Source organism: Carettochelys insculpta, chromosome 10 (genome assembly GCF_033958435.1).
Source record: "Carettochelys insculpta isolate YL-2023 chromosome 10, ASM3395843v1, whole genome shotgun sequence".
In the NCBI taxonomy this organism is placed as follows: domain Eukaryota; kingdom Metazoa; phylum Chordata; order Testudines; family Carettochelyidae; genus Carettochelys; species Carettochelys insculpta.
In genome coordinates this window covers 29,629,383-29,654,125 of record NC_134146.1, presented here as the reverse complement: position 1 = coordinate 29,654,125, position 24,743 = coordinate 29,629,383, and the positions used below count along the sequence as shown (strand labels likewise).

The 24,743-nt window shown below is 45.5% G+C and overlaps 1 protein-coding gene across 1 annotated transcript in view; it reads right to left on the bottom strand.

Moving 5' to 3' along the window:
* LEKR1 (leucine, glutamate and lysine rich 1) overlaps positions 1-23,314 on the bottom strand; it is a 100,121-nt gene extending 76,807 nt beyond the window's left edge. Inside the window, exons 1-3 of the mRNA XM_075004300.1 lie at positions 23,232-23,314; positions 17,502-17,589; positions 11,489-11,583 (exon numbers count right to left, since the gene is read on the bottom strand). Coding sequence (XP_074860401.1) covers positions 11,489-11,536 — 48 coding nt within the window. The 5' untranslated portion in view covers positions 11,537-11,583; positions 17,502-17,589; positions 23,232-23,314. The remainder of the gene's footprint in view (positions 1-11,488; positions 11,584-17,501; positions 17,590-23,231) is intronic.
* Positions 23,315-24,743: the final 1,429 nt, after the last annotated feature.

The following is a 24,743-nucleotide window of genomic DNA, read 5'->3' as shown; positions in this document are numbered from 1 at the left end:
TATAGAGGCAAGATATTTTTTAGATCTCTTGAGGGCCCCCACCTTCTGCACTCAGAGTACCAGGGTGGGGAACAGCCTTGACACTGTCTCAAGAGTCAGGATGATCCACTGGGATTCAGACTCCAGCACATCCTCAAGTGAGCTGACATCATGCTGTTTCCTCATCATCCTGGTACCTGGTGTTCGATTCAGATGAAAATTAACTGCCCATTGTCTTTACCATCACCATGCTCAATTTACACAAGAGACAGGAAGATTATTACTCTCCTTCTTGTCTAGGACAAAACCTATTTTTCTCTTCATTTGGTTACAGACTTCAAAGCATAATATCAGTATGCATCCAAAATTCCTTATATAGTGTTAGTACATACATTTCACAATTATATTGATGCATAGTGCATCACTAGCCTTCATTTGACATCTGAGAGGACATTTTTTATAGATAAATACCATGTAAACATCTCTTAGGTGGAGTAAGTATATGAGCCCTGACAAGAGTTGCTGACACAAAGCAGTGAAGCAACAGTGTGCTTCAGTAACACAAAAGCCTTAAAGATGAGGACAGATCGTTGAAATTTATGCAGTGGAAGACAGAAAGGACTGTCATGGTGTAAGTATGCCCTGTTATGGGTGCCAGGGCACATATGGTAAGAAGAAAGGGGGAAAAAAAACATATAGTACATGCTTAGGTCCCTCATTATGACACCAATCATCAAATGTATTACAGCCCAATGGCCAGCGTCAATAAAGTGGCCCTTCCACTCAGTATAGATTTGGCAGTGGCTGGAATAAAATTAAAAAAAAAAAAAAAAAGTAGCCCTTCCACTCAGGATAGCAGGGCCTAATGGCCAAGATCAATAGAATAGCATACCTCTGTGAAATTGTGTCATCCATTGGCCCACTGGAGAAGTGTGGCACCACTTGGGGGTTGTGGGGGTCGGGCACCACTTAAGAAGGTTTAGTTCCCTTGGAAGGAGGATGCAGGTCCTCCCTGTTCCTCTGGGTCCCAGCCCGTGGCCCTGGTGGTGTTGCTCACCATCAAGTCAGTGCGGATCCTCCTGAAACATTCTTATTGGTTCCCTGGTTCACTCACCAGAGAAGAGTGTAAGACTCCTGGATTGTTTCATACACTTTTTCCCCTTGGCTATATTTGATGGTTCTTCCAGGTCTCTGGGGTCTTCACGTGACATAGCATCTGCAGCCATGGTCTCTTCTACAGTCTCACCAGGCAGCCTGAAGTTCATTTGGAACTCTGCATGCCATGGCTCTGTAATTAGAGCCAGTAACAGCTTCCATAGAGAGTCTAAAGTCTGCATCCTGACACTACAGCAGCCTGCCTAGACTGAGTTGGTCTGCTTCCTTTTATACTCTGCCTCCAGGCTGAGCATACCAGCAGAGTCAGAGGAGTCACGCCTCTTCAGCTTGAAAGCGCAAACAACCCTTTTGAGACACGTGTGGTGCAGGTATATCCAGTCAAAGGGGGTGGGCTGTGAGTGACATACTTAGAGTAATATCTAAGGAAGATGATTGTAACAGTGCATTTTCAATTGACAGGAGGGGAGTGATGTGGGTATCTGGGAAGTCACAAAGGAAGTGATTACAGTAGTCAAGTTAGAAGAGCTTAGAAACGAGGTTTGGTTACTTGGACAGACAGAAAAGGTCAGATCAGATCAGAGAAATCTTGTATAGCAAGAAGCTAAAAGATCTGGATGTAGCCTGAATATGCAAGACAAGAGAAAGAAAGTCAAAGAAGGTTACAGGCCTGAGAAACAGGAAATCTAGTAATGTTGTCAAAAGAAAGAAAGGAGCATGGAGGGCTTGGAAAGAAAGTTCAATTTTATTCCTGTTAAATTTAATCTCATGGGCTATGTCTACACTAGAGAGTTTTGTAGACAAAATGGGAATGATGTAGACAAAACTTGGAGTGTCTATATGCAAAATGTGTTTTGTCAACAGAAATGTCGACAAAAAAGCTGTGTAGATGCTCTGCGGGGTGTCCTTGTGTCAACAGAGCAGATCAAAAGATCAATTCACTTTTATGGGTAAATCCAATCTGTCAACAGACGTTTTGTCCAAAGAGCTTTTCTGACAGTAACTTCTATAGACAGATGCTTCTAGTGTAGACATAGCCATGGCAAGATATCTAGAAAGTGATGTCAAAAGAAAACCTAAATTGCAGGAGTGAGTGAAGAGAGAAAAGTCTGAAGTGGAGAGGTTACATATGTAAGCCATGAGGGTAAAACTGATATTTGTAGCTATGGCTACAGTTACACTACAGTGATCAGTTGACAGAAATCACTGCCAGAAAAGACTTCCCGACATATCGTCTGTCAACACAGTGCAGCCACCCACAAAAGCCAATCAGGAGACTGCTTAGCTGGACTACCAAGCTGCTCTCTCAACAAAGCAGGCACCCAGAAAGCACAGCAGACAGAGCTGCTCACTGTTCTGGATACTCTGTCTGCCGAGAGAACCCCACCCCAGTCTTCTCCCCCCACACCCCTCTGAGCATCCACACAGCTTTTTTGCTGACAGAATCTGTTGACAGCAATATTATGCCTCATGGATGAGAGGCCGAATGCTGTCAGTGAAAGTGCTGAGTTTTGTCGAAAAGCTGTAAATAAAAAGCATTTTGTGTGTGGACATTCTGCCAGTTTTGTCAACAAAACTGGGGTTTTGACAGCTGAAGTCGCTAGTGTAACTGTAGCCTATGTGAATAGATTGATCACCCAAACAAAGGATGTAGAAAGATAAGACAAGTGGGCCTTAGAGACAAGTGGGACCTCATAGAAAGTGAGAAAGAGAAGGGTGAGCTGCTAAAGGAGACACTGACCAAAGAAGCAGTAGAGAGAACGAGAAAAAGGACAAAGTTTCAAAAATCATATGTTCTACAGCTGTGGTGGGCAACCTGTGGCCCACAGGCTGCAGGTGGAACCCCAGCAGGCAGCAGGTTGCCGAGGCAGCCTACTGAGTCAAAAGAAGGCCACTCAAATACCCACTCACTAATTTGGTCATCCATCACTGCTCTGTATTGTCAAAAAACAGCTAAAAAGTTAAGAAGAATGAAGATACAGAAGGGGAGCCATACTATAACCAATGCAGACACCAGGTCTACACTAGACCTGAGAGTCGATTTCAGATACACAATTCTACAGCAATTGCATAGCTAGAATCGATGTATTGAAAAATCAACTTTTGTGAGTGTCTTCACTAAGGAAGACCAATGGAAGCATCACTGTCATTGACTTCCCTTACTCCTTCCTATAGTGAGAAGCACAGTGATTGACTGCCAACTCCAGATCGATTGATTTTGTACATCTTTATGAGATGCATTAAACTGAATTCCAGAAGACCGACCCAGATGTGTAGACAAGCCCAGAGTCACTAATGAGCCGTTAAGGGTGTGAGCCAGTCTGGATCAGATCCAGACCTGACTCTATCCTGGCTTGAGGTAGAAGAGAACAGCTCAAAGGAACAGTTATACATAAATTATCCAAAATTAGCTTAAAGGCATAGAGAAGAAGGAAGATGGGGTCATGGCTGGAGAGGCAAAAAGAGTCACTGAGCATATAGGAATCTCACAGCATGTTTTTTGTCTTTGTTTCAATGACTTATGGCCAAAAGGTAGCATAAAAGAGTACAACTTGGAAAGATCAGGAATGAGAAAAATTGCAAGCATAGCCTAAATTAAAAGAAATAAATCCCTTTTGCTATGGGTGGTAGAGAGAAAAAAAATAAAGTTTAAACACAAGTGTACACTAAAAGAATGAGAAAGGCATTTTAGATTGATTAAAAAATGAATTGAATAGAAAAAGATTTAATTTTATCAAAAGCTATGTAACTTTTTAAAAATTATTTAAAGTTCAGTAGTATGCTGCATTATAAATGCAATTTGATAAAACAACATATTGGGATGTTTGCTCTGGGACTACCAGGATAGGCATTATTTTCTCTCTCTTAATTTTGCCTCATTATAAAATAACAGTGGCTCTGAACACACTGAAAAAATCAAGTTTATTTTTCCTGGCAGTTACACTCTGTGCTTGGAAATATGAAACTGTTATTCAGACTAAATACCATAAGATTCCAAAGTACTAAAATTACTATATTGAAAAAGGACAACATGATCTGTTATGAAGAGGGGAGGAAAGGGGTGTTATCCCAAAAAGAACACTGCGCTCTCTTGCAGTACCTCCACTTCAGCATTTCAAATAAACAATTATGGGCACTTCAGCATGTCCCAGGCGTAAAGAACTCTGCCATATTAAAATTTTCAGTTCAGACCTTTGCGTCCAGATGTTTCAGTTTTGCTAATTGAACTAAATGGCTGGGAGGTTTCAGATAAATTAAACTGAAGTACTAAAAATAAGTTTCCTTTAGCATTTAATGGATAAAGTTTGTTGTAAAAATTATTTTTCTAAATAAAGTAAAACGTGAAACTCATCCAAGTCAGGTCACACTTCTAGTGCCTCATCTTGTATTCTCCAAGCACCCAAAATTCATACTAAAAATCAATGGATTTTATATCAGTGCATAAGGAATGAATAATCTACCTATTAGAATGTTACTTTTCAAGTCAGATGTTTGAAAGAGAAGAGTGTAGTGATAAAACATTCTCAGAAACCTGTGATTTAAAATATTAACTAAGTATTTAAGATGCGGTCTAGAATACAATGAAAATACATGATTCATCAGTCAAAATATAGCTAATTCAGGGATTGATCCTGTTAAGTACTCAGCAGCCTCAACTGTCTTTGAATTAAGCCTACCAGGATTGGGTCTCTAGAAAAAAGTTAGAACTAAAGTGCATCTACATCAGTTAAACAGCAAGAGAAAGAATTGTGACTGCCTTTCCCTCATGAGTGTACTGCATTGTACTGTTCCTGACATTGCTATCCAATTGCTCCACTGCTGATAAAGTCACTTTGAAATTTAAATTGAAATATAACAAGAAGGATGTATACCAATATAAGTAGGATTTGAAGAAATGTCCCCATAACAGCTAGTTGGAAGTGGGGCAAAACCCTGGCTGTGTCTATGTAGATACAGTTTGCTTCTGTTTTCCTTAGATTTGTCAGCTATTCAGCAGATGAAGTTGTACTTTGCTCATTGTAATCATTAATTTGTAACCCAAAAACCAGCTGTGCTTGTATTAAATGCAGGGATAGCTAAAATCTGGTTACCAATCAGGGTGGATTGATTTAAATTAAAAAAAAAAATTGACATAAAACAAATTACCAAAAAAGCTAAGACTGAGGGTGCATCTACAATGGGAACTAACTTCAAAGTTAACTTCGAAGTTACTTTGAAGTAGATACCAGAGAGTTTACACACATTTTCCATTACTTGGAAGATAACTTCAAAGTTAACTTCAAGTAACTTCAAAGTTCTTACTCCATTCCCAGGAATGGATTAGTGCCCTACTTCAAAGTTTAACTTCAAAGTATGGTGTATGTAGACGCTCAGCCTCGAAGTTGTACTTCGAAGAAAGCAACTTCAAAGTTTTTTTTGTAGGGTAGACACAGCATGACTGTCTTAAAGTGCACTTAATTTGGGAGTAAGCCTCATTGAATTCATTGGCACTTCTGTTTTTTGAGAAAAAAAAAGTACAGAATGCAGTTCTTTTGGAACAGTTGAGTTAAGCTGAAATAAAATAGAGAATAGACTTATAGCATCACCATTATGGTTTGTGGTCATGATGTTCCAAAATAAGGGGCACATATTATGTAGTATAAAATAAGAAAATTACATTCAGTGGCAACTGGCAACTTTAGATTTCTTGTACTGAAGCTTTCTGTATTGTGTACTTTAGTGATAGATTCTAATCCTGGTTAACTAATTATACAAGCCATAAGGATTAGCTAATATAGAATTTTGTTCTAGCAACATCCAACACAGCAAGCAGCTTGGGAATTCACTTGTCAAACTACATTCATGCTACAAGGCACTGGCAACTGGGAAGGGGGGCTCCAAAGGGGGCATCGACAACTTGCTCCTGTCCCACCCCATCCCATCTCCATTCCTGCTCTGCCCATGCCCCGCCCATGGTCTGCCCCCACCAGCCACTTCCAGTGCGTGCATGTGTGTGGACAGTCCCACCCCTCCCTCGGAGTGGCATAGCCCGAAAGCAGAGCAAGCTAGGAAGCTTGTGTTGCTCTGGGACCATGCACTTCAGGGGAGGGGCTGGACCATCCCTACACTCACTGGAGCAGCACGGCACTGATGGTGAGTGCAGGGAGAGGAGGTGGCAGACACTGGGGGTGCATGTGACCCCCTGTGCATCCCTCCTCATTGGCCCTCGTAAAAGGTGCAGACAGTCTTGAAGCATGATGCATTGCAGAGCAAAATATTTAAATTACTAACCAGTTGATCCACTCAGACATAGCCACATCTTCAGCCACATGATTTTCTCCGAACAGGCAATTTTCCTAATGATATTTCATTCTTGCAATTAGGCCCTGCATTTCCTCCTTACACTACTTAGAGTTGACATGTTTTCTTTTTTCACCTAGGGAATGAATTTCTTCAAAATATTCCCAAATAGGTTGTCTCTTCTGCCCAGAAGTTTTTCAGACAGTTTTTTTGTGGTTCAAGTGTGGAGGCATATAGGAAGCCACAGGTGCACTGAATAATGTCTTCCTGTTTTCTTTTCAGTCCACTCCACCGTTCCTTGCTATGTTGCCTCTGTCCTTTCCTATATATTGTCTCTCTGGCCATCTACACAGGCAGCTTCTGTTGACAGAACAGCCCTTTTGTCGACAACACTCGCCAAGCATCTACACAGCTAAAGCACTGCAGGGGGAGGGATAGATCAGTAGTTTAAGCACTGGCCTGCTACCCAGGGTTGTGAGTTCAATCCTTGAGGGGGCCATTTAGGGATCTGGGGCAAATGGGGTGGGGGAAGGGATGGTGTTTGGTCCTGCTGAGAGGGCTGGGGACTGGACTCAATGACCTCCTGAGGTCCTTTCCAGCTCTGTGAAATATGTGTATCTCCATTCTATCAAGAGTTTGTCAACAAAACTCAGCTGTTCAGTTGGCAGCATTATCCCTGTTCCTGATCAGGAATAGTACCTTTGTCAACAGAGTGTCTATGTAAATAGTTCTGCAGACAGAGAGGGCTTCTGGTTCCCTGGAGAGCCCTGTTTGCTGAGCTTCCAGTCAGCTGTCCTGTCGAGAGAGGGCAGGGCAGTCTGTCTGCTCTCTGTCAACAGAGCTGATTATTTTTTCAATCTGCTTTTGTGTGTGGACACAATCTGTTGAAAGAGGTGCTGTCGAGGTTCCTCTGCCAACAGTGACTTCTATTGACAGACGCTGCCCATGTAGACGTAGCCGCTGCTTTTAAGACTGTCTTAAGTAACTCCTCTGCTGTGCTTGGCCAAAGTCCACCACCACATAAGCACAGAAGAAAAACAATCCTATCCAGCTTGTGCCTTTCTTTGAACATGTTATATTTTAGTTTGCTGAGAAACAGAAACTGAAAGCCCAGAACTTTAAAGGAGCAAGAGTTAGTAGTTAGGATGGACAGACTATGGTTATTAATTCATTTTTGTGAGACTGTAAGTGTTTGTGTAGCATGATGGTGTTGAGATTTAATTGTAACTTATTTTAAATTAGAATTTTTTTTTAAATAAAGAGTCCAGTCCAAAGAAGGGTTGGGCATGTGAAGGGGACATTTAGGTTGCTGGACTTAAGAAACTAAGAGGAAAAGGACGTTACGCAACCTAAGTGGGGTAGGACTTTTACTCATGTTTTGTGTTTATGAATCCTGTTTGTGGTGTTTTCTGAAATTAATGTCAAGTTACTTCCTTCCCTTTTAGTAAAAGTTTCTCTTCTGCACTCAAGACTTTGTGCTTGCGAGCAGAAAGCATTGTCTGTCGCGGTCACCGAGGGGTGGTGTGTGAATTTCCCAGGTTACTAGGTGCAGGCTCGAGCCAGTCCTGTGTTGGATATTAAACCCCACCATGGCTGCTGCTGGCTCCACCTGGCAGAAGGGTTATAGTAATAACCTTGAAAAATCCCAGTACAGATAGGGCAAACCACATTTCCCTATGGTGAATACAGAACATCTGATAAAACTACTCATATTCAAGTGAGTTCAATAGCAATCAATTGGAACAGAGCAGTAAAAAGTTGAAATTAATATTAAACTGAATGAGCTCCTGCTAAACAGAAATGTAACATAGTTGGGATCTTTTCATCTATCTTATGTTTAATGCTTTAGGGTTCACATGGGGAGAGATGACAGATACAGACTACCATACACCCATCTCCCTCACAGAGGGAGTGACCAACCAACCAAACCCTCTTTGCCCAATGCTCTGCACCCTTTGTTCCTAGCTGGGTCCCAAGCATGGACCCACCTCTCCCAGTACCTAGTGCTTTCCACAGCAACACCTGGTGAGGCATGCAGGTCAGATATCCTGCTTCCCGGATTCTTCCAGGTTTCATGCTAGAATATGGCCAGCAGCAGTTTCTTGGCACAGTGTAGGAAAGAAGCAACAGGAGTTGCTTCCAGCCATGCAAGTTGGAGGTGAAAATGTGCTTTCTAAAATTCCCACCATATAGTAAACAAAGACTTGCTATAAGTTGAGAGCATGACCTCACTTCACTTGGCCAAAAAGAGGACCAAAAACAGATGGTTTATGGTAGCCACAATTTAAAGTGCAGACAAATTTTTTTTTTTTTTTTACATCTTATACATGAAGTACTTTGAACTTTTTGTTTGTTTGTTTTTGTTTTCTGGGGGGTGGGATTTTATAACAATCTATACTCAATCATTAAAATGATTAGATAAGAATACCTTAAGGTATTGTTAATCCATCAGTGTTTCTGAATTCCCAGATGGCAGTGGTGATTCATAGTGCTTTCCACTATCCACAGCTGTTCCAACAGACTGCTGCCCTTCCTCCCCAGCGTACTACAGGAGGGGGTCTGGGTAAAACAGAGAGTAAAACGAGTAGGAGGAAATAAGAGTAGAGATATAAGGAGGAGAGCTGGAATAATTTATACAGTGGAGGTCCCGATATCCACTGAATGAAACTGTGAGCCTTGCACACCAAAACCACATCAAAACAGCAGGGGTGGCAGCACCCTTAGCACTTGTAGTTCCAGCACCTGTGGATGTAAATAAGGAAAGCGCCATGTAGGGCCTCAACCGTAAGGATGAAGAGGTTAAATCTGACATGGTAGAAGACAGCAAGCCGGTTAAGTGAACCAAGAAAGGGGAGTTGTGACTGAAGTTATAGGAATGATGACTTTACCATGGTGTTTTTAATAGACTGAAGAGTGAAGTGATGGAGGTGAGGGAAGTGAGAAAGATTAGAGCAATCAAAGCAAGAGATGGCCAATAGATGGACATTAAAATTGTTCTATTTAACTTTACATTAGTGTACAGTAATAGCACACACACGAGAGAGCTCAGAGAATGAAAGACAAAGTAGGGCAAATTACAAGCAAAAAAAAAAAAAAATCCACAATGCCCAATTCACTGACAATGGGCTTGCACCAGACATAAACCTGACCCACAAGAACTTGGCCAAGGATGTGATAATAGCAGACAATACGAAAACATGGCAAGAAATTTGTGCAGTATAAATAATTTCAAAGGGCAGAATTTCCATTTCTTACAGTAAAGCATCTGTGAGAGTAGATTCAGCTCAGAACTGTATTAACATTTTTAAAAACCTAATGTTGTTCTATGCCTGATTATGCTGAACTTCTTTTAGCCAAAGGTAAGTGGAGACCTGATGGATAGCCATTTGTATGACATCTCTCTGACTCTACACAGAGGAGCATACATGGCTCGGGGAAAGAAAGTTTCATGGTCTGACCCATTCTTAGCAAGTCACACTATGAGCTTTAAAAATTAGAAGACTGGAATCTTAAATTATTCCTACGTCTGAATAATTTGTAAGAAGCATGACCCTGAGATATTGCTCATTTTAGCCCATATTGAGATGCCATTGTCAGAAGTTATTATAGTACAGGAGTTGCGTGTTTCAGTACTCAAAAATTAAAAATAACCCATGCAACAGACCTGAATTTTTTTGTTTATTCATTCACTTATTTAGAAACAGATCTGTGTGCTAAACACATGAAACCATATATATTTTATGATATGTTTGAAAGGTTTATGTGTGATCTTGACATAAATGAAATAAAGCCCTACAGCTACAAGCAGAGGTACAACTGAATGCTTAATTTCAGTGTTTAGGCACATACCAGAAAAAACAAAATTTGTCCAAAGCTCTATTATAAGCTGAACAATGGATATAAAAAGAAAAATAAACTTTTACTAACCTGAAGTTCTGTTGCATACAACTTTCTCCTTTCTGACTTTTTTATTCTCCTCGGTATCATTTTCTTCTTCTATATTCTCTTCTCTCAATTCTTACCATCCTAATTCCCTTTTTCTGACAAATTACCCCTACTTTCTCCTGTTTACCTCCCTCTTTAACCTAAACTGCTCTCAGTCTTGCAAGACAAAAAGAAAAGGCTGAGCTGATCACAAAGCTAGGACAATAGAGAGAAAGAGAGGTTTCCTCCTAACCATTCTAGTTTATAAATTCAGCTGAAACTGATCCAATTTTTTATCCAAAGCCAAATTTCAGTCAAGTTTATTTATAAGCAAGCCTCAATTTTACATTCTTTGAGACTACAAAAAAGCTGATTGTGAGTCAATAGTAAAGCAAGGATTTAGTTGGAAAATAGCACAGTTTGCCATGTATACAAGTAAAGGGAAGAATAATTATTAAAACACACGAGGTGGGTGAGGTAATATCCTTTATTGCACCAGCTTCTGTTGGTGGGAGAGACAAGCATTCAAGTTTACAGAGAACTCTGTGTAACAAGGCTACAACTGTACTACATAGAATAATTATTAAAAATTTCCCATTGGAAAATTGTACTTTTTTGCACATTTTGCACATATGAACACAGTAAAAATAGGATACTGTAAAGAACAGAACATCTCAAAGCCTTCCCAACCACACCCACCCATCGTTTAATCAGTTAAGCTTAACGTTTAACCAGTTAATTAATTAAACTGGATTTTACATCCCTCCTTTATACATTCACATTACACACACTAAGGCAAAATATGAAGGGGAATTAGACCACATAAAATTTTTATTAGCAATCATTTGAGAGGACAAATTACAAACTTGTTCTACACTCATCCTAAACTCACAGCTGTAAATAAAAGCACTTAGAAATTGCCATACTGATGCTGTTGTTGTCGTGTAGTGACAGAGACATAGCCATGTTAGTCTGTATTCTATCAAAACTAAAAGCAATCAAGTAGCGCTTTAAAGAAATTATCACCTAATAAATTATTTTGTTAGTCTTTAAAGCGCTACCTGACTGCTTTTTTGTTTTGGTAGTTGTAGCGTGTTATTCGATTATGTATAATGATTTCAAGGCAGCAAAATATTCATAAGTCATTCTAGAATTTTGACACCGATGTTGTTTTATTTCCAGTATTTCTTACCATTTGGATTTCTTCTGGTAACTCATGCATAGGAACATGTCGATCCATGATGTTCCAAAATTCAGGCACCTTTTAGGCAGGGCCACACAAAACCACTGAAGATTAAATGTTGAGAATTCATTTAACAAAAAAGGGGAAAAGACTTAAAATATCTTGAGCAGCACTTTGAAAGGAACAACATACCTGCTTTTTTCTATTCTATTTCAATCCTGTTCTTAACAAGACAGAACAACACATGCCACACATAGCCACATTCCCTCATCTTCCTACAGCTTAAAAGATCTAGATCTGAACTTGTCTACACTACAGATTAAGTCACCATAACATATATCTTGCAGGGGTGTGAAATCGCCACCTCCCTGAGTGATGCAAGTTACATTCACCTAAGTGCTGTCCACACCAGTACTTAAGTCAGCAGGACACACCCTCCCACCAACGTAGCTTCCACCTCTTACAGAGATAGAATTGTTATGCCAATGGAAGAACAGTTGCTCTAATATAGTGCTTCAGTTGTAGATAGTCCACAAATGAGAATTATTCCATTGGCACTGTGTTCATTTTTTTCCTTAAATTCAGAAGTGAAAGCAGGCTACCTACCTTTCATAACTGTTGTTCTTCAAAATGTGTTGTTCATATGCACTCTAATAGGTATGTACACACACCACATAAATAACTGTTGGAGAATTTTTTTCCTTAGTGATACCCATTGGATTGGCTGTGGAGCCCCACACTGCAGCACCTTCAATGTACTGTATATCACTGCCCTCTCAGTTCCTTCTTACCCTATTATTCTGACAAAGGGTGGGAAGGTTGACTTTGGAATGGACACAAGCAGCACATCACAAAAAACATCAGTAATGAAAGGTATATAACCATTTTATTCATCGAGTGACTGCTTGTGTGCATTCCAATAAGTGATTCACCAGCGGTTTCCTGCAGTGGAGGAGTTGAAGATCACCTACCTAGCTGCCATCCTGCCAAAAGCTGCACCATCCTGTGTCTGTTAAGTGATAGGTTAGTGCAACATGAAGGTGTGGATGGATGATCATCTGTCCCAACAAATGTCCTGGATAGGGACATCTGCAGGAAATGCCACAAAGGAAGCCTGCACCCTTGTGGAAAGTGCTTTCTGTGACAGTGCTGGGATTTTAGGTAGGTTGTGGCACATCAGATGCAAGATGTGATTTAGGTTAAAAGGCACTTGGTTGATATGGGGAGGCCTTCTGTCCTTTCCACTAATGCAATACAGAGTTGCATTGATTTACAAAATGGTTTTGTATGTTCAATATAAAATGCCAGGACATGTCTGACATTCAGCAGGTAAAGGATTTTTTCCCTATTGGTGGCATTAGATTTAGGAAACAACATAAACAAAAATATATCCTGGTTCATTTCGAAGTGGGAAACCACCTTAAGCAGAAGCTCCAGGTGAGGGTGCAGTTGAATTTTTCATTGAAAAAGACTGTGTAAGGTGGTTCTGAAGTGAGGGCCCAGAGCTCAGAGACCCATCTGGCTGAGGTTATGGCACCAGAAAGGCCACCTTCCAGGAGAGGTATGGCAAGGGGAAGGTTGCCAGGGGCTCAGATGGGGAACCCATGATCTTAGAAAGGACTATGTTTGGTCCCAGGGAGGAATCGTGTCCTTGACCATAGGCCTGTCTTTCATCTTAGTTAGTACACCCTGTCCAGGCCTTTTAGGAAGCTCCCCACAACACGATTTCTGAAAACTAATTTACCCCTCTTTCCTCAGAAGGAAGGTGGAAATGGCTGCAAGGTGGACCCTAAGAGACAAAATAGCTAGGCCCTGATGCTTCAGGTACAGCAGATAATCGAGCACAAAGGGAATAGAGGCCAACTGTGGGGAGACCCCTGTTGAGTGGAACAGATATAAAGCCATTTCCTTTTTGCCACAAATGCTGCCCCAGAAGAAGGCTTATACCTATCCAGCAGTACCTCACGTACTGGGTCCAAGCATGGCCACTCAAGTTGGTCTACAACAGAACCTCCACACCATGAGGTGGAGGGACTGCAGGTTGGGGTGCTAGAACTGGCTGCAGTCCTGGGTGATCAGTTGAAGGAACAGAGACAGCTCTAGCAGACTGCCCATCAATAGGGTCAGGAGCGGGGTGAAACAATGCTACCTGGCCCACACAGGTGCCACCAGTATGAAGGATGCTTTGTCCTGCTGAACTCTGAGCCGTAGCCTTTGTATAAGAGGAAAGGGAGGCAAGGTGTATAGCAGTTGATCTGACCAAGACAGGCGAAAAGCTTCTGCTAGGGGCCCCAGTCTGTGGTTTTGAAAGGAGCAAAATAGTTGACATTTGCGGTTGCTCCTGATCAGAAATAGGTCCACCTAAGGAGGACCCCACTTTTGGAAGATGGACAGGGAGATGTCCCTCCAAAGCAACCGTTCGTAGATGCTGAATGCATGGCTAAGGTGGTCCTCCAGAGCATTCTGCACCCTGGTAGGTACAAAGCGCACAGGTGAAAGTAATGAGCAATACAAATATCCCAGAGGAACAGGGCTTTATGGCACAGGGGTCAGGAGAGAGCACCCCCTTTTTTAATTTATATAAAATATCATCATCACATTGTCTGTTAGCACTGTGGCATACTGGCCTTGAAGTTGGAGAAGGAACACTTGGCAGGCCACGCACACCAGCTGCAGCTCTCTGATATTGATGTGAAGGGAGAGCTCTGCCTCAGAGCACCTGCCCTGAGCCAAGAATGTGACAAGGTACATTCTCCATCCACTTTCTGAAGCATCTGTGGTGAGAGTGTGTGGGCTGTGGTTGGTGAAAGGGCACCTTTGCTTGCACCACATGAGGCTGCAACCACCAGAACAGAGACTGCAGAAGGGGGTCTGGGAGAGTGACTAGAATGTCTGTAGGGCCTGTAGATCTCTACCAGCCATGAAGGCAGCAGGCGCAACCACAGTCTGGCACGTCATACCGCATAGCTGCAGGCTGCCGTGTGACCCAAGAGTCTCATGCAGGTTCAGGCCATGGTAACAGCGAACTGCTGAAGGGAGTGAATGAAGTCTGATATGACCTGGAAGTGGCAGCACGGCCACCAGTGATTCCAGCCTCTGTGCCTGGATGAGTCTTGTCTGGGCTCACCAAGACAGAAGTGGGCAGGGGCCTGTAGTATAAAGGACTTTGTCTGGTATGCAGGGGGTATGGACTCCCAGAGACTTATAAGTCACCCTACAGTCCTTCAAGCTCTGCAGGCAAGAGTCTGTATTCTCCACAATGAGCCAAAGCATTCAAAGGAGATGTCTTGTAGGGTTATCTGGACTTCCAGAGAAATGCAGTGGCCATCATTTGGGCAGCTGAGTCCAGGACTGTCTGAAAGGAAGTTCAGGTATCCAGCTTGCCCTCCTTGACTAGAGCATCAAACTCCCAACAGGAGTCAGGAAGAAGGAGCTCCTGAAACTTTGCAAGAGCCCCCCCAAGAGTTAAAGGATTAGCAGCTCAACAGCACCCACTGGTTGGTCACCCGCAGTTGTAAAGCCCCTTTCCATCCTTTGATTTGGGCAGCAGTCTGAGTTAACACTACTGTTCCTTCTCGTTAACACATCTACCAAAAAGGACTTCAATTGTGGATGCATGAAAAGGTGCTCGTACCCCTATGGGGGACAAAACAACAACGATTAGCCCATTTAGCCATAGAAGATATGGATATCAGGATTTGCCACAACGCCTTAGTGTTAGTTTGTGTTGTTCTGATGAGGAGGACTGTAAGGCAGGAACTTCCTAGGCCTCCAATTCCCCAAAGGAAGAATTCAGGGCTGCATGACTCTCTGAAACTTCCAGTGCCAAAGCTGGTGCTGAGCTAAAAGTTTGCACAAGTACCACACACACTGTGAATGGGGAGTCTTGGAGCCTGGCCCTGCACCCCCAAAGGGAACTATACTGCCGCTCTCAGAACTGAATGGATGGGGCACATTCATGGTCCCCTGGAGAATGGCATCTATAAGGGGTGGACAGTGGTGGGAGTCTCTGTGCCAACACCACTAACATGGCCCTAGGGAGATGCCTGATTTTGATAATAGGCCCATGGAGTCCAAAGTGTCCACAGTACTGGCAATTACCACTGATGCTGCCAGGGTGGCACCAGTGACAGTGCATCCTGAGGGCTGCAGTGCTGGGAATGGAGGCGAGAGTGCTCTGTGTCAGTATCGAGGAGGCCTCCCCTAAGTCTGAGAAGTGGCTGGATCCTGATCATAGCAGTACAGAGGCCAGCTGTGCCAAGGAGTGGGGTGCATGATGATATCAATTGGTACCATATCATCATGGGCTTGCCCCAGTGCTGACCCAGTCATGACACCAACAGTTCCAAGAAGACTGCCACAGACAGCGTCAGCTGCTATGATGCAACTAAGTCCTGACAAAGTAGGGACTGTGCCAACTTCGTGATCAAGTTCCTGGTGGCCTCATAAGTAGCAGAAGTCGAGCAACAGTCCAGCTTCTCCTCCAAGACTTCCATGCCTGGGGAGACAAGGAGCACCTGACTCAGCAAGTCCTAAAATGGGGGCAGAGTCAAAGGTGCCAAGGCCTTCTGGTACCCAAACGTACGGTGTGCTGTAGTGCTGTTCTTAGGAGAATGCTCACCTGGAGACCGGCCTCTATCTACCTTCTTCTTCTTCTGAGGCACTGGGGAGGAGAAATGGTGCCATGAGCTCAAACTCCCTTGAGGCAAGAAGCATTGCTGGTGGTCCTTCAGTGCTTCCTAGAGCAGCACCTAAGGGGTCTACCCAGAAGTGGTGTCAACTCCCACATGGGTTGAGGATGAAGAGCTGTCTCTGCACATAAGAGCTTCAGGGGCTGGCCTAAAACTCTTGCAAATAGGGCACTTATCAGTTTGATGGCCCTCACCCTGGTACTTAAGACAGGAAGAACGTAGATCATCCTTGGGCATAGGCTTCCCCACAGTCCTTGCATGCCTTAAACCCCTGACACAGGGGAATGCCCCAACCAGGGAAACTGTAGAGTGGAAGGAGAACACTCCCCCTTGCCCTGCCCCTCAGCTAAATACTCTAGCTAAAACCAAACTGACAATGGAAACAAAAGTGCTTGCAATGTAAGAGGCTAAGAAGCTGCAATGATCATGACCAGTAGCAAGAAGGAACAGAGAGGAGGTGTGGGCGGGTCATCAGCAGTGTCTTATATACTGCACCTTGAAGACACCAGGTCAGAGGACTCCACAGCTGACCTAACAGGTACTGCTAAGGGAAAAATCTCTGATGATTCTTTATACAGCACTCGCAAACAGGTACTGGAATACATATGAGCAATCACTTGAAGAAAAAAAAACTTAAAATGAAATTGAAAACTGTTCCTCTACAGAAACATTAACATTATTTACACCTATCTGGTCAAACTCCTCCGGCTTTTATACCGGCACTACCACGCTCTCCCCTTTGTGGTTGCACAAACTCCACAGAGAAAAGAATCCAGTTCAGTAACTTCCATGCAGGACGCTAGACCTAAGCAAGGTTTGGCCTAGCAATCTCAGCGGGGGGCACGAGGGTGACCACAAGCTGGCCCAGCGACCAGTGGCGTGCTGAGTAAGCGCGGCCCGGCCAGGGGTGACGGGTGAGGGAAGATCCAGGGGGAACACTGACCATGTGCCCTCCTCACTCCAAGCCACGCCCTGCCCCCATCCTTGCTCCAAACCTGCCCCGCCCCTTCTGGTGACTGCCGGGGGGCCTGTCGCTCCCCCGGAGCGCAGAGCGAGCTGCTCGAGCTTGCGCTGCTCCCGGGCCGTAACGCTAGCGGGTCGGGGAAGGGGAACCGAGAAGCTGCGCTGAGCCTCCAACGCCAGCAGGACCCCTCCTGCCTCCCTCCCTCTCCTGACGCCGGCTGTGCGCCCGCCCGGCCGCCCGCCCTACGGGCTCCGGGGGTGGCTGGCCTCCGATGACAAGGAGCGGCCGGCCGCGAAAAGGAGCCGGGGACAGACAAAACCCCGGGACCTGCAGGGCGTTAGGGGGCGGGGTTCGGATATTTTCTTACCTCGGGGACCCTCGCGCTGCAGACGGCTCCAACGGCTTCTCTGGTAACCATGGCATCCGCGCAACAGCGAAGAACGTAGCATTGCGTCCTGTGACGTATGAGAAGCGGAAGGGAGTCACGTGCCTGGCGAAAGCGCGCTTCGGAAAGGGGAGACAGTTGCAGCTGGCGGTAGCGCCGGGGAACCAGTGCGGGTGGGTGTATTCACAAGGCTACCGGGTTAAAACTGCTAATGGCTGGCTAAATACAGAAGCATTTTCCCCTCCCTTGGTGTTCACACCTCCAGATCAACTGCTGGTAGTAAGTCTCACCCTTGCTGACTGAGCTAACCTTGTTATCCCCACCCTTGCTCTGGCTTATTTATACCTGGCCCTGCAGATTTCCAAGACCAGCATCTGATCAAGTGAGTCTGTGCTCACGAAAGCTCATGCTCAAAACTTTTCTGTTAGTCTATATGGTGCTACAGGACCCTTCGTTGCTGTTACAGATCCAGACTAACACGGCTACCCCTCCGATAGGTTAAAACTAGACTCCCTCGGCATGCAACTCCTGTCAAAAACTGCAATCCTGTCTCTTTGCTTGGCATTTGACTCCTCTGCCAACTCCAGATAAGAACATGTTTCATTTTTCCCTAGGGAAGATAATATAATGTCAATCAGATAACATGGAAGAGGATAGGGACAGGAGGTGATGCAACTGTGTGTCAAAACAGAGGGTGCCTGGGTGTGCAGAGGCAAATTATACAATACTTTTAAGTTATGAAATAATATCTAGCCAGACTGCCCAGTCTGCAGACTGATTTGGAGGATAAACCACAGATGCACATACTCCCTCAAAAAAAATGTACACCACTTAATACATGCTAGTGTGTGTGCTTTGTATGGTACAGAACAAAATTTTGATTTTGCATTGTGCTTTTAATACTAAATTAGATTAATTGATATACGTAGCTAAATACTACAGACTGTTTAAAGACTAACAAAATGATTTATCAGGTGATGAGCTTGCGTGGGACAGATCCACTTCTTCAGATCAAATCTGTCCCATGCAAGCTCATCACTTAATAAATCATTTTGTTACTGTTTAAAGTGCTACATGACCATTGTTTTGTTGTGTTAGAATACAGACCAACAAGCCTACCTTGCTGTTAGTACTACAATCTTTGTGTCTAGTCACTTGAATCATAGTTGATAGGTCTGACTTTTCAACTTCTTTACTGAGGGAGAAAATGTTAACTAGCACAGTAGAATTAACCTTGCTATTCCAAAAGTACTACCTTTAACTTCCACCAGGACAGGACCAAACATAGGCCAACACGTCTTGGCTTTATCACGTGTTCTAATAGGCCTCTGTAATAATTGAACACAACTGCCATCCCACTTAGTGTTCTACAAAGATGTGCAGATTGCGTCTAAGGTGGGTGACATCTATGCTATTTCCAGCACCTGCTACTTGAGAATTTGCCATGCTGCTGCATAATGGATTGTGGTGATCTATTTGTACTCCTTAACCCATACGGTGATCAGGAGATCAATTTAGCATTAGTGTCAACAGCTGAAGAAGCAGTATATTCAGACCCATCAGGATGGTATAGATAGGGAGAGGATAACCAGCTAACTACCTATCCAGCTTGATTGAAAACAGAAATCCTGATTTCACTTGAGCCATATGTGACCCTAGAATTGATTCCAGGTCAATCCCTGTAAACTAGGACATCTGTTCACTCTCTATATGAACTGTCTGCTTTGCCAACCCTTAAAGGACTCTTTTGGAGTTTACAGCAGAACAGCAAAAGTAAATAAATTAATGAGAGATGTGAGAATCAGAGTAGGAGTTTTTATTATGACTTGCTCGATTGAATTAATTTAATATCTTACACTTGCTTTTCATCAGTGTTATTTTATGTGCAGCCTCCCACATCTACACCAAGGCCAGGAATCTGGGGCTTCTTACCTTATTGTGTCTTATAAGCCTTGTTACAACAAACCATAGGTTTAATTTTTTTTTTTAAAGCTGTGGTCAGTCAGACTTTTTGTCTGAGTCTTGCACTCGTGAACCCATAGAGCTCTCTGGTACTGTGGATGAGGCATTGACCACAGAACATCCTCCTGGCTTCATGACTCTGCATCTTTACAATTGTTCATTTCCTAAACAACATACACTTACAATATTGCCCTTTCATTTTTAATCTATAATAGTTAAATGAGACAAATTGTTTTAGCCAAGGGTCTCCTTAACAAAGTATGTGATGAAACATCTGCTGGAATTCTTAACTGGTAAAAGGCTAGCAGCAAGTATCCAGTAATGAAAAATAAGACAATCCTAGCAACTCATTGGTCAAACTAACGTCATTTGTGTGTGGCCTATTCACTACTTGCCAATTCTACTTATTTCTGTATGAAAGAGAGTGATTCTATCTGATTTAGTGGATCTTTACCCACAAAAGCTTATGCTACAAAATGTCTGTTAGTCTATAAGGTGCCACAGGACTTCTTGTTGTTTTTGAAGATACAGACTAACTTGGCTACCTCGCTATATCTAGCACAAAACTACCTGCATAAAGAAACTGCACTAAGGTAACATAAAGGTTTAGACCAACTGGGGCAGTGAATTATATGTGCCCATGATACCTGGGCTCTAGGACTATTCCATATATTCTCCCCACAGGGCATCTGCTACCTCCTGGCAATTTAAAATGGCCCAGGGGCTCCTGCTGCCACCACTGGCAATGCAGTGGACTAGAGCGGCTTCGGGCCACTTGCTCTGCTTTGCTGCCAGCATGTCCCTGAAGCCACAGTTTGGGAAGGGTGTCTCTGCATGCTGCCCTCATCGTAAGTGTCCCTGCAGCCAAGGAGAAACTGTAAGGCCAATGCCTGTAGTCAGCAGTGTTCGGATACCCCTGCCCACCTGCCATAAGCCACTGTCACAGGGTGGTGCCCGAGGTAAGTGCTAAACCCTTATCCCGCCATCCTATCCCTTTCCAGAAACTGTACCCCTTGCCTCCCTACCCCAAACTCCCTCCTGGACTTCCCTCCCCCTGCATCCCCATCTCCAAACTCCCTCCCAGAGCCTGGACCCTGCCTGCAAACTCCCTCCCAGAGCTTGCATACCATCCTGTACCCCAATCCCCTGCTCCAGCCCAGAGCCTGCACCCAGCACCAAAACTCTGTCCCAGATTTTGCACCCCATCCCAATGTTCCTTCTAATTTGTCCACGTATGTGCAAAATAAATTTTGTGTGCAGATGTGCAACTCCAGTAGAAACACATGCTGCTGGCTGAGCGCACTGTGGGTGTGTTGCTAATCAGCGGGGTGGCATTTGATTCTCTCCTGGGTGGCCACCCCAGTGCTCAATGTGCAGGTAATACTGCCGCTCTCCCACCCAAACTCCCAGAATCTCAGGGAGGTAGGGGGGAGGAACTTGGGATGGAGAACAGGTACAGGCTCTGAGCATCATCAAAATTTCAGCAAACCTGCTGTCCCTGAAGCCAGTGGAAGGTGGAACTTTTAGCATAGCAACTTTGCATCCTCATCAGTCAGTGACTTTAGTTCCTAACAAGATCAGAACCATAAGGAACGAACATCAAGTACAAAGTTCAGGAGACAGCATTACCAATACACTGCACCTGAGCCCTGCAAGGTGTGGACATTTATTCAGAGAGCCTGCAAGAGGGTTTTGATTGTACTTCTTTTACAACTATGAACAAAGTGCCCTTTGTTTGCTAAAAATTTCAAAATGCACTTAAAGCGCATGGGTTAAAATGAGATAAGCAAGGAAATATAGAGTTGGGGGATTTCCAAGACCAGCATCTGATGAACTGAGTCTGTGCTCACAACTTTTCTGTTAGTCTATAAGGTGCCACAGGACCCTTCGTTGCTGTTACAGATCCAGACTAACACGGCTACCTCTCCAATACAGGATTCTGTCAGGTTCTCTTTCACTTTTTAAAACTGTAGATTTGGCCAGAGAGATGCAACACCCATGGAAGCCGATGGACCTGATCCTGCTTACATTGAAATCAATAGCAAGTTTTGCCATCAACATAAGTGGGAGTGAGATCCACCCTGGGAATTGCTTGACCCTTCTCGGAATCAGTGTTCCCAGTTAGCTGAGCACTTGGGCAGCTGCCCAGGAAAGTCAGATGCCACACATCTGATTAGCAGAGCCCCCACAGCGGGTAGCGTATATTTCTACTGGTGCACAATCTGCCTTCACATAATAATTATTTCCCTCATGGATTGAAAAAAAAAAAAGCAGGGGGGAAGGAATACTGCTCAGGATCCAGCGACTGTGATGTGAAGTTTGTTCACACCACTGCTTGCTACATACAAATGCCAACATTGACAAGAATATATATGGAGAAATATAGACACAATTTCCAGCTCCTTTAGAACTGATTACGTTAGGAGGAAGTGGCAAAGGGTAACTGTTTTGCTGAAAACTAGGGACTGTCCTTCCTAAAGTGGGGACATTTCATGATGTACACAGTGCATACTTAGGCACAGTTTGTTATAACTAGTTGTAACTGAATTCTCTTCCTTTTATTGTCAGAAATCAGATTTAAACTCTTAACAAAATTTCCCTCCCTCTTCAGCCAATGGTGGAAGGGAGGCATATTTACACCTGGTAACTCGCAAACAGTGGAGACACAGGGACAGTTTGAATGGGGAGGGTTATGCTGGGATAAGCTAAATCCCTCAGTGGAAGGAACACACGCAAACCCAGACCAAAATCCTCTTTCACCAGCTGCAGAGACTTGAAAAGCCTGATCCTTAAATGAGAGGTCCCTCCCTAGGAGCAGGGACCTTTGCCTGAGACGACTGGGGGAGGTGGAAAGCCGCCTGCAGAGCTCCCACTAGGGCTGCTGAAAGCGGGCTTCTTCTCCAGATGTTCCGTCCCCCCGATAACGAGGAGCGTGTGTTCCTCCTCCCTCGCTAGGGAACTCACGGCCTGTCCCAGCGATAGCGTGACTCTCCCGGCCGAACTTGGAAAGCAGAAGCGAGAAGTTCAGAGATTAACTGCTGCTCCCTCACCCGAGCACCTGCACGCCAGCCCAGCAGCGGGCTCCGGGGTCACTAGGGCAGGAGCACGAAGTGCGTGTGCCTCGGCAGCTCGCTGATCGCAGCGCGTCACGCAATCGCGGGGCCCAGCCGGCTGCGGGTGCAGCCCCTGCGTGCCAGGCGCGCACACGTGTCACGGCACAGGGCAGCCGCACGGAAGGCGCAGCTCCCAGTCCTCCAGCAGGGCGTGACCCCGCTGCGAGGGCAGTGCGGCATGGTTCAACTTCCAGGGCATCTGCGCCCCACGGTACCAGGGCAGTGCTCAGGCACTGAGTTGGAAGGGTGATTTCCGTGGCATACCCAGGCACCCAGTTCCACGGGCCGCGCAGGATAAGGCCCAGATCCTGAGCACCAGCTGCCCGGCTCCCTGTTCGGCCAGGCAATTCTGAGTACGTGCCCGCAGCCTCCGTCCTGCCCTGGGGGAATCCGATCTCTCGGCTGCACTGTGTGTGACTAACTCCCCGTGGGGCGAGGCTCTGGAAGCGCTGCTGGGAGCTTTGCGTGCGGACCTTTCAGCTAGACTCACTCGCTAATCCTGCGCTCGGCCAAAGCAAAGCAGCCTGTCTAAACCCCTTTCAGCTCCCGGGGGAGCTGCTTATTTTCGCGACCCAGTCAGCCATGCACTAGAGGCAGCTAATACACGGAACCCACACCACAGCACCCGAATTCCCACCTTCTTATTAACCCACTTCCAGGGAGGGTGGAGACGTCACTGACTCGCTTTATCTCAAATCACCATAGGTAGAAATGAGGCAATCACTCGGGGCTGGCTGTCGCTGGCTGCAGACGAGGCAGCCAAATATAGCTGTCGCACGCACAGCGGCTTCATGGCGTCTGTGGGTATATATAGCTCCACGCGCTGGTTTCCATTAAGAGGTTTTGTTAAAACAACTCACTGCCGGGATTCGGCACCTGGCACCAGGGCGTGCGAGCTCTCGGCGTGTGTTGCCAACAAACGTGCTGAGCTCCAGCCGTTCAAAGCCCCCTCCCCCGCCCTGTTTCATGTTCCGCTGCAGGCGGCGCCCTACCCCTCCCCGGTGCTTCGCAAACATTAACGACTCGGGCGAGCCCGGAGGCAACGTACGTTCAAAGGTCAAACTCAAGGGCCGACGAGTTCTTTTAACAAACCGAGGGGAAGTCCTGGCTGTCTCAGTCTTCTCCGTGGGTTACCCCCCCCCCCCGCCAAGAAATCGTAGTACAAAAAACCTGCCCTTCCCGTGCACGTTCCTGGCAGTTCAACCACTCTGCAAGACCGCCCGCAGCCTCGCCCCAGAGCGCGCCCGCTTCGCCTTCAGCTGGGGGCCGGGGGAGGTGCGTGTGAAGCAGTGCAGGGAGACTGGTGGCACGCCGCGAGGGCTCGGGGTTGGGGGGGGTTCCATCGCGTGCCGGATGACCGGGAGTCGGCCCGAACACCCGGCCCTGCGATCCTTGTGTAAACCAGAGGCGCCGCCGCGCTTGCTTTGCCTTCCGAGCATATGTTCCGCCTGCGTGAGAGCGGCCCGGTGACTTGGAGGGAGGGGGCCTGCCAGGCGCGGGGAGGGGGCCGCCCTGTGCGCTCCTGTCACGCTATGGCTGTACATTTCAGGGCGAGGGTGTCGTGCAGATCAGCGCTGCGCTCGGTTTCAATAACCGCAGTGCTAAGATTGTGAAACTGTAGTCACGCAGCAGCCGGGAGCTGCGGGGAAAGGGCAGGGCTCTTCCTCCTCCCCTGCTGAAGCCGAGTCTGCGGCTGTGTGAGCGGAGATCCTGACAATTACACGCCCCCCACCCGCCCTGCTACTGTAGCACAGGGGGAGATGACTCAGCCTGCTGTAAAGCACTCGCCCTTCGGGAAAAGGAGGGATCCGTATGGAAGACGCTCGCGGACACGACGAGAGAGGGAGACAGGCGGAGGGGGGGTGGGTGCCGGGGGAGGAGGAAAGGAACAGGGCCATAATTGCAGCATGATTAACTGCTGCTGCCGCCGCCGCCCCCAGCGCTTTGTGCTCTGAAATGACCTGCTGTGTTTTCTAAATGTAGCATCAAATTATCCCGAAACAGAAATCAGCGCAGAAATAGCTGACACGGCACCCACCAGCACGCTGTAGGGTAGGCTGCATATTCCGGGAAGCGATCGTATGGCACTGACAAGAATAAGCCTCCCCCAGCCCTTGCTCCCCCAGGGCTTTCTCGTCCCACTAGACTT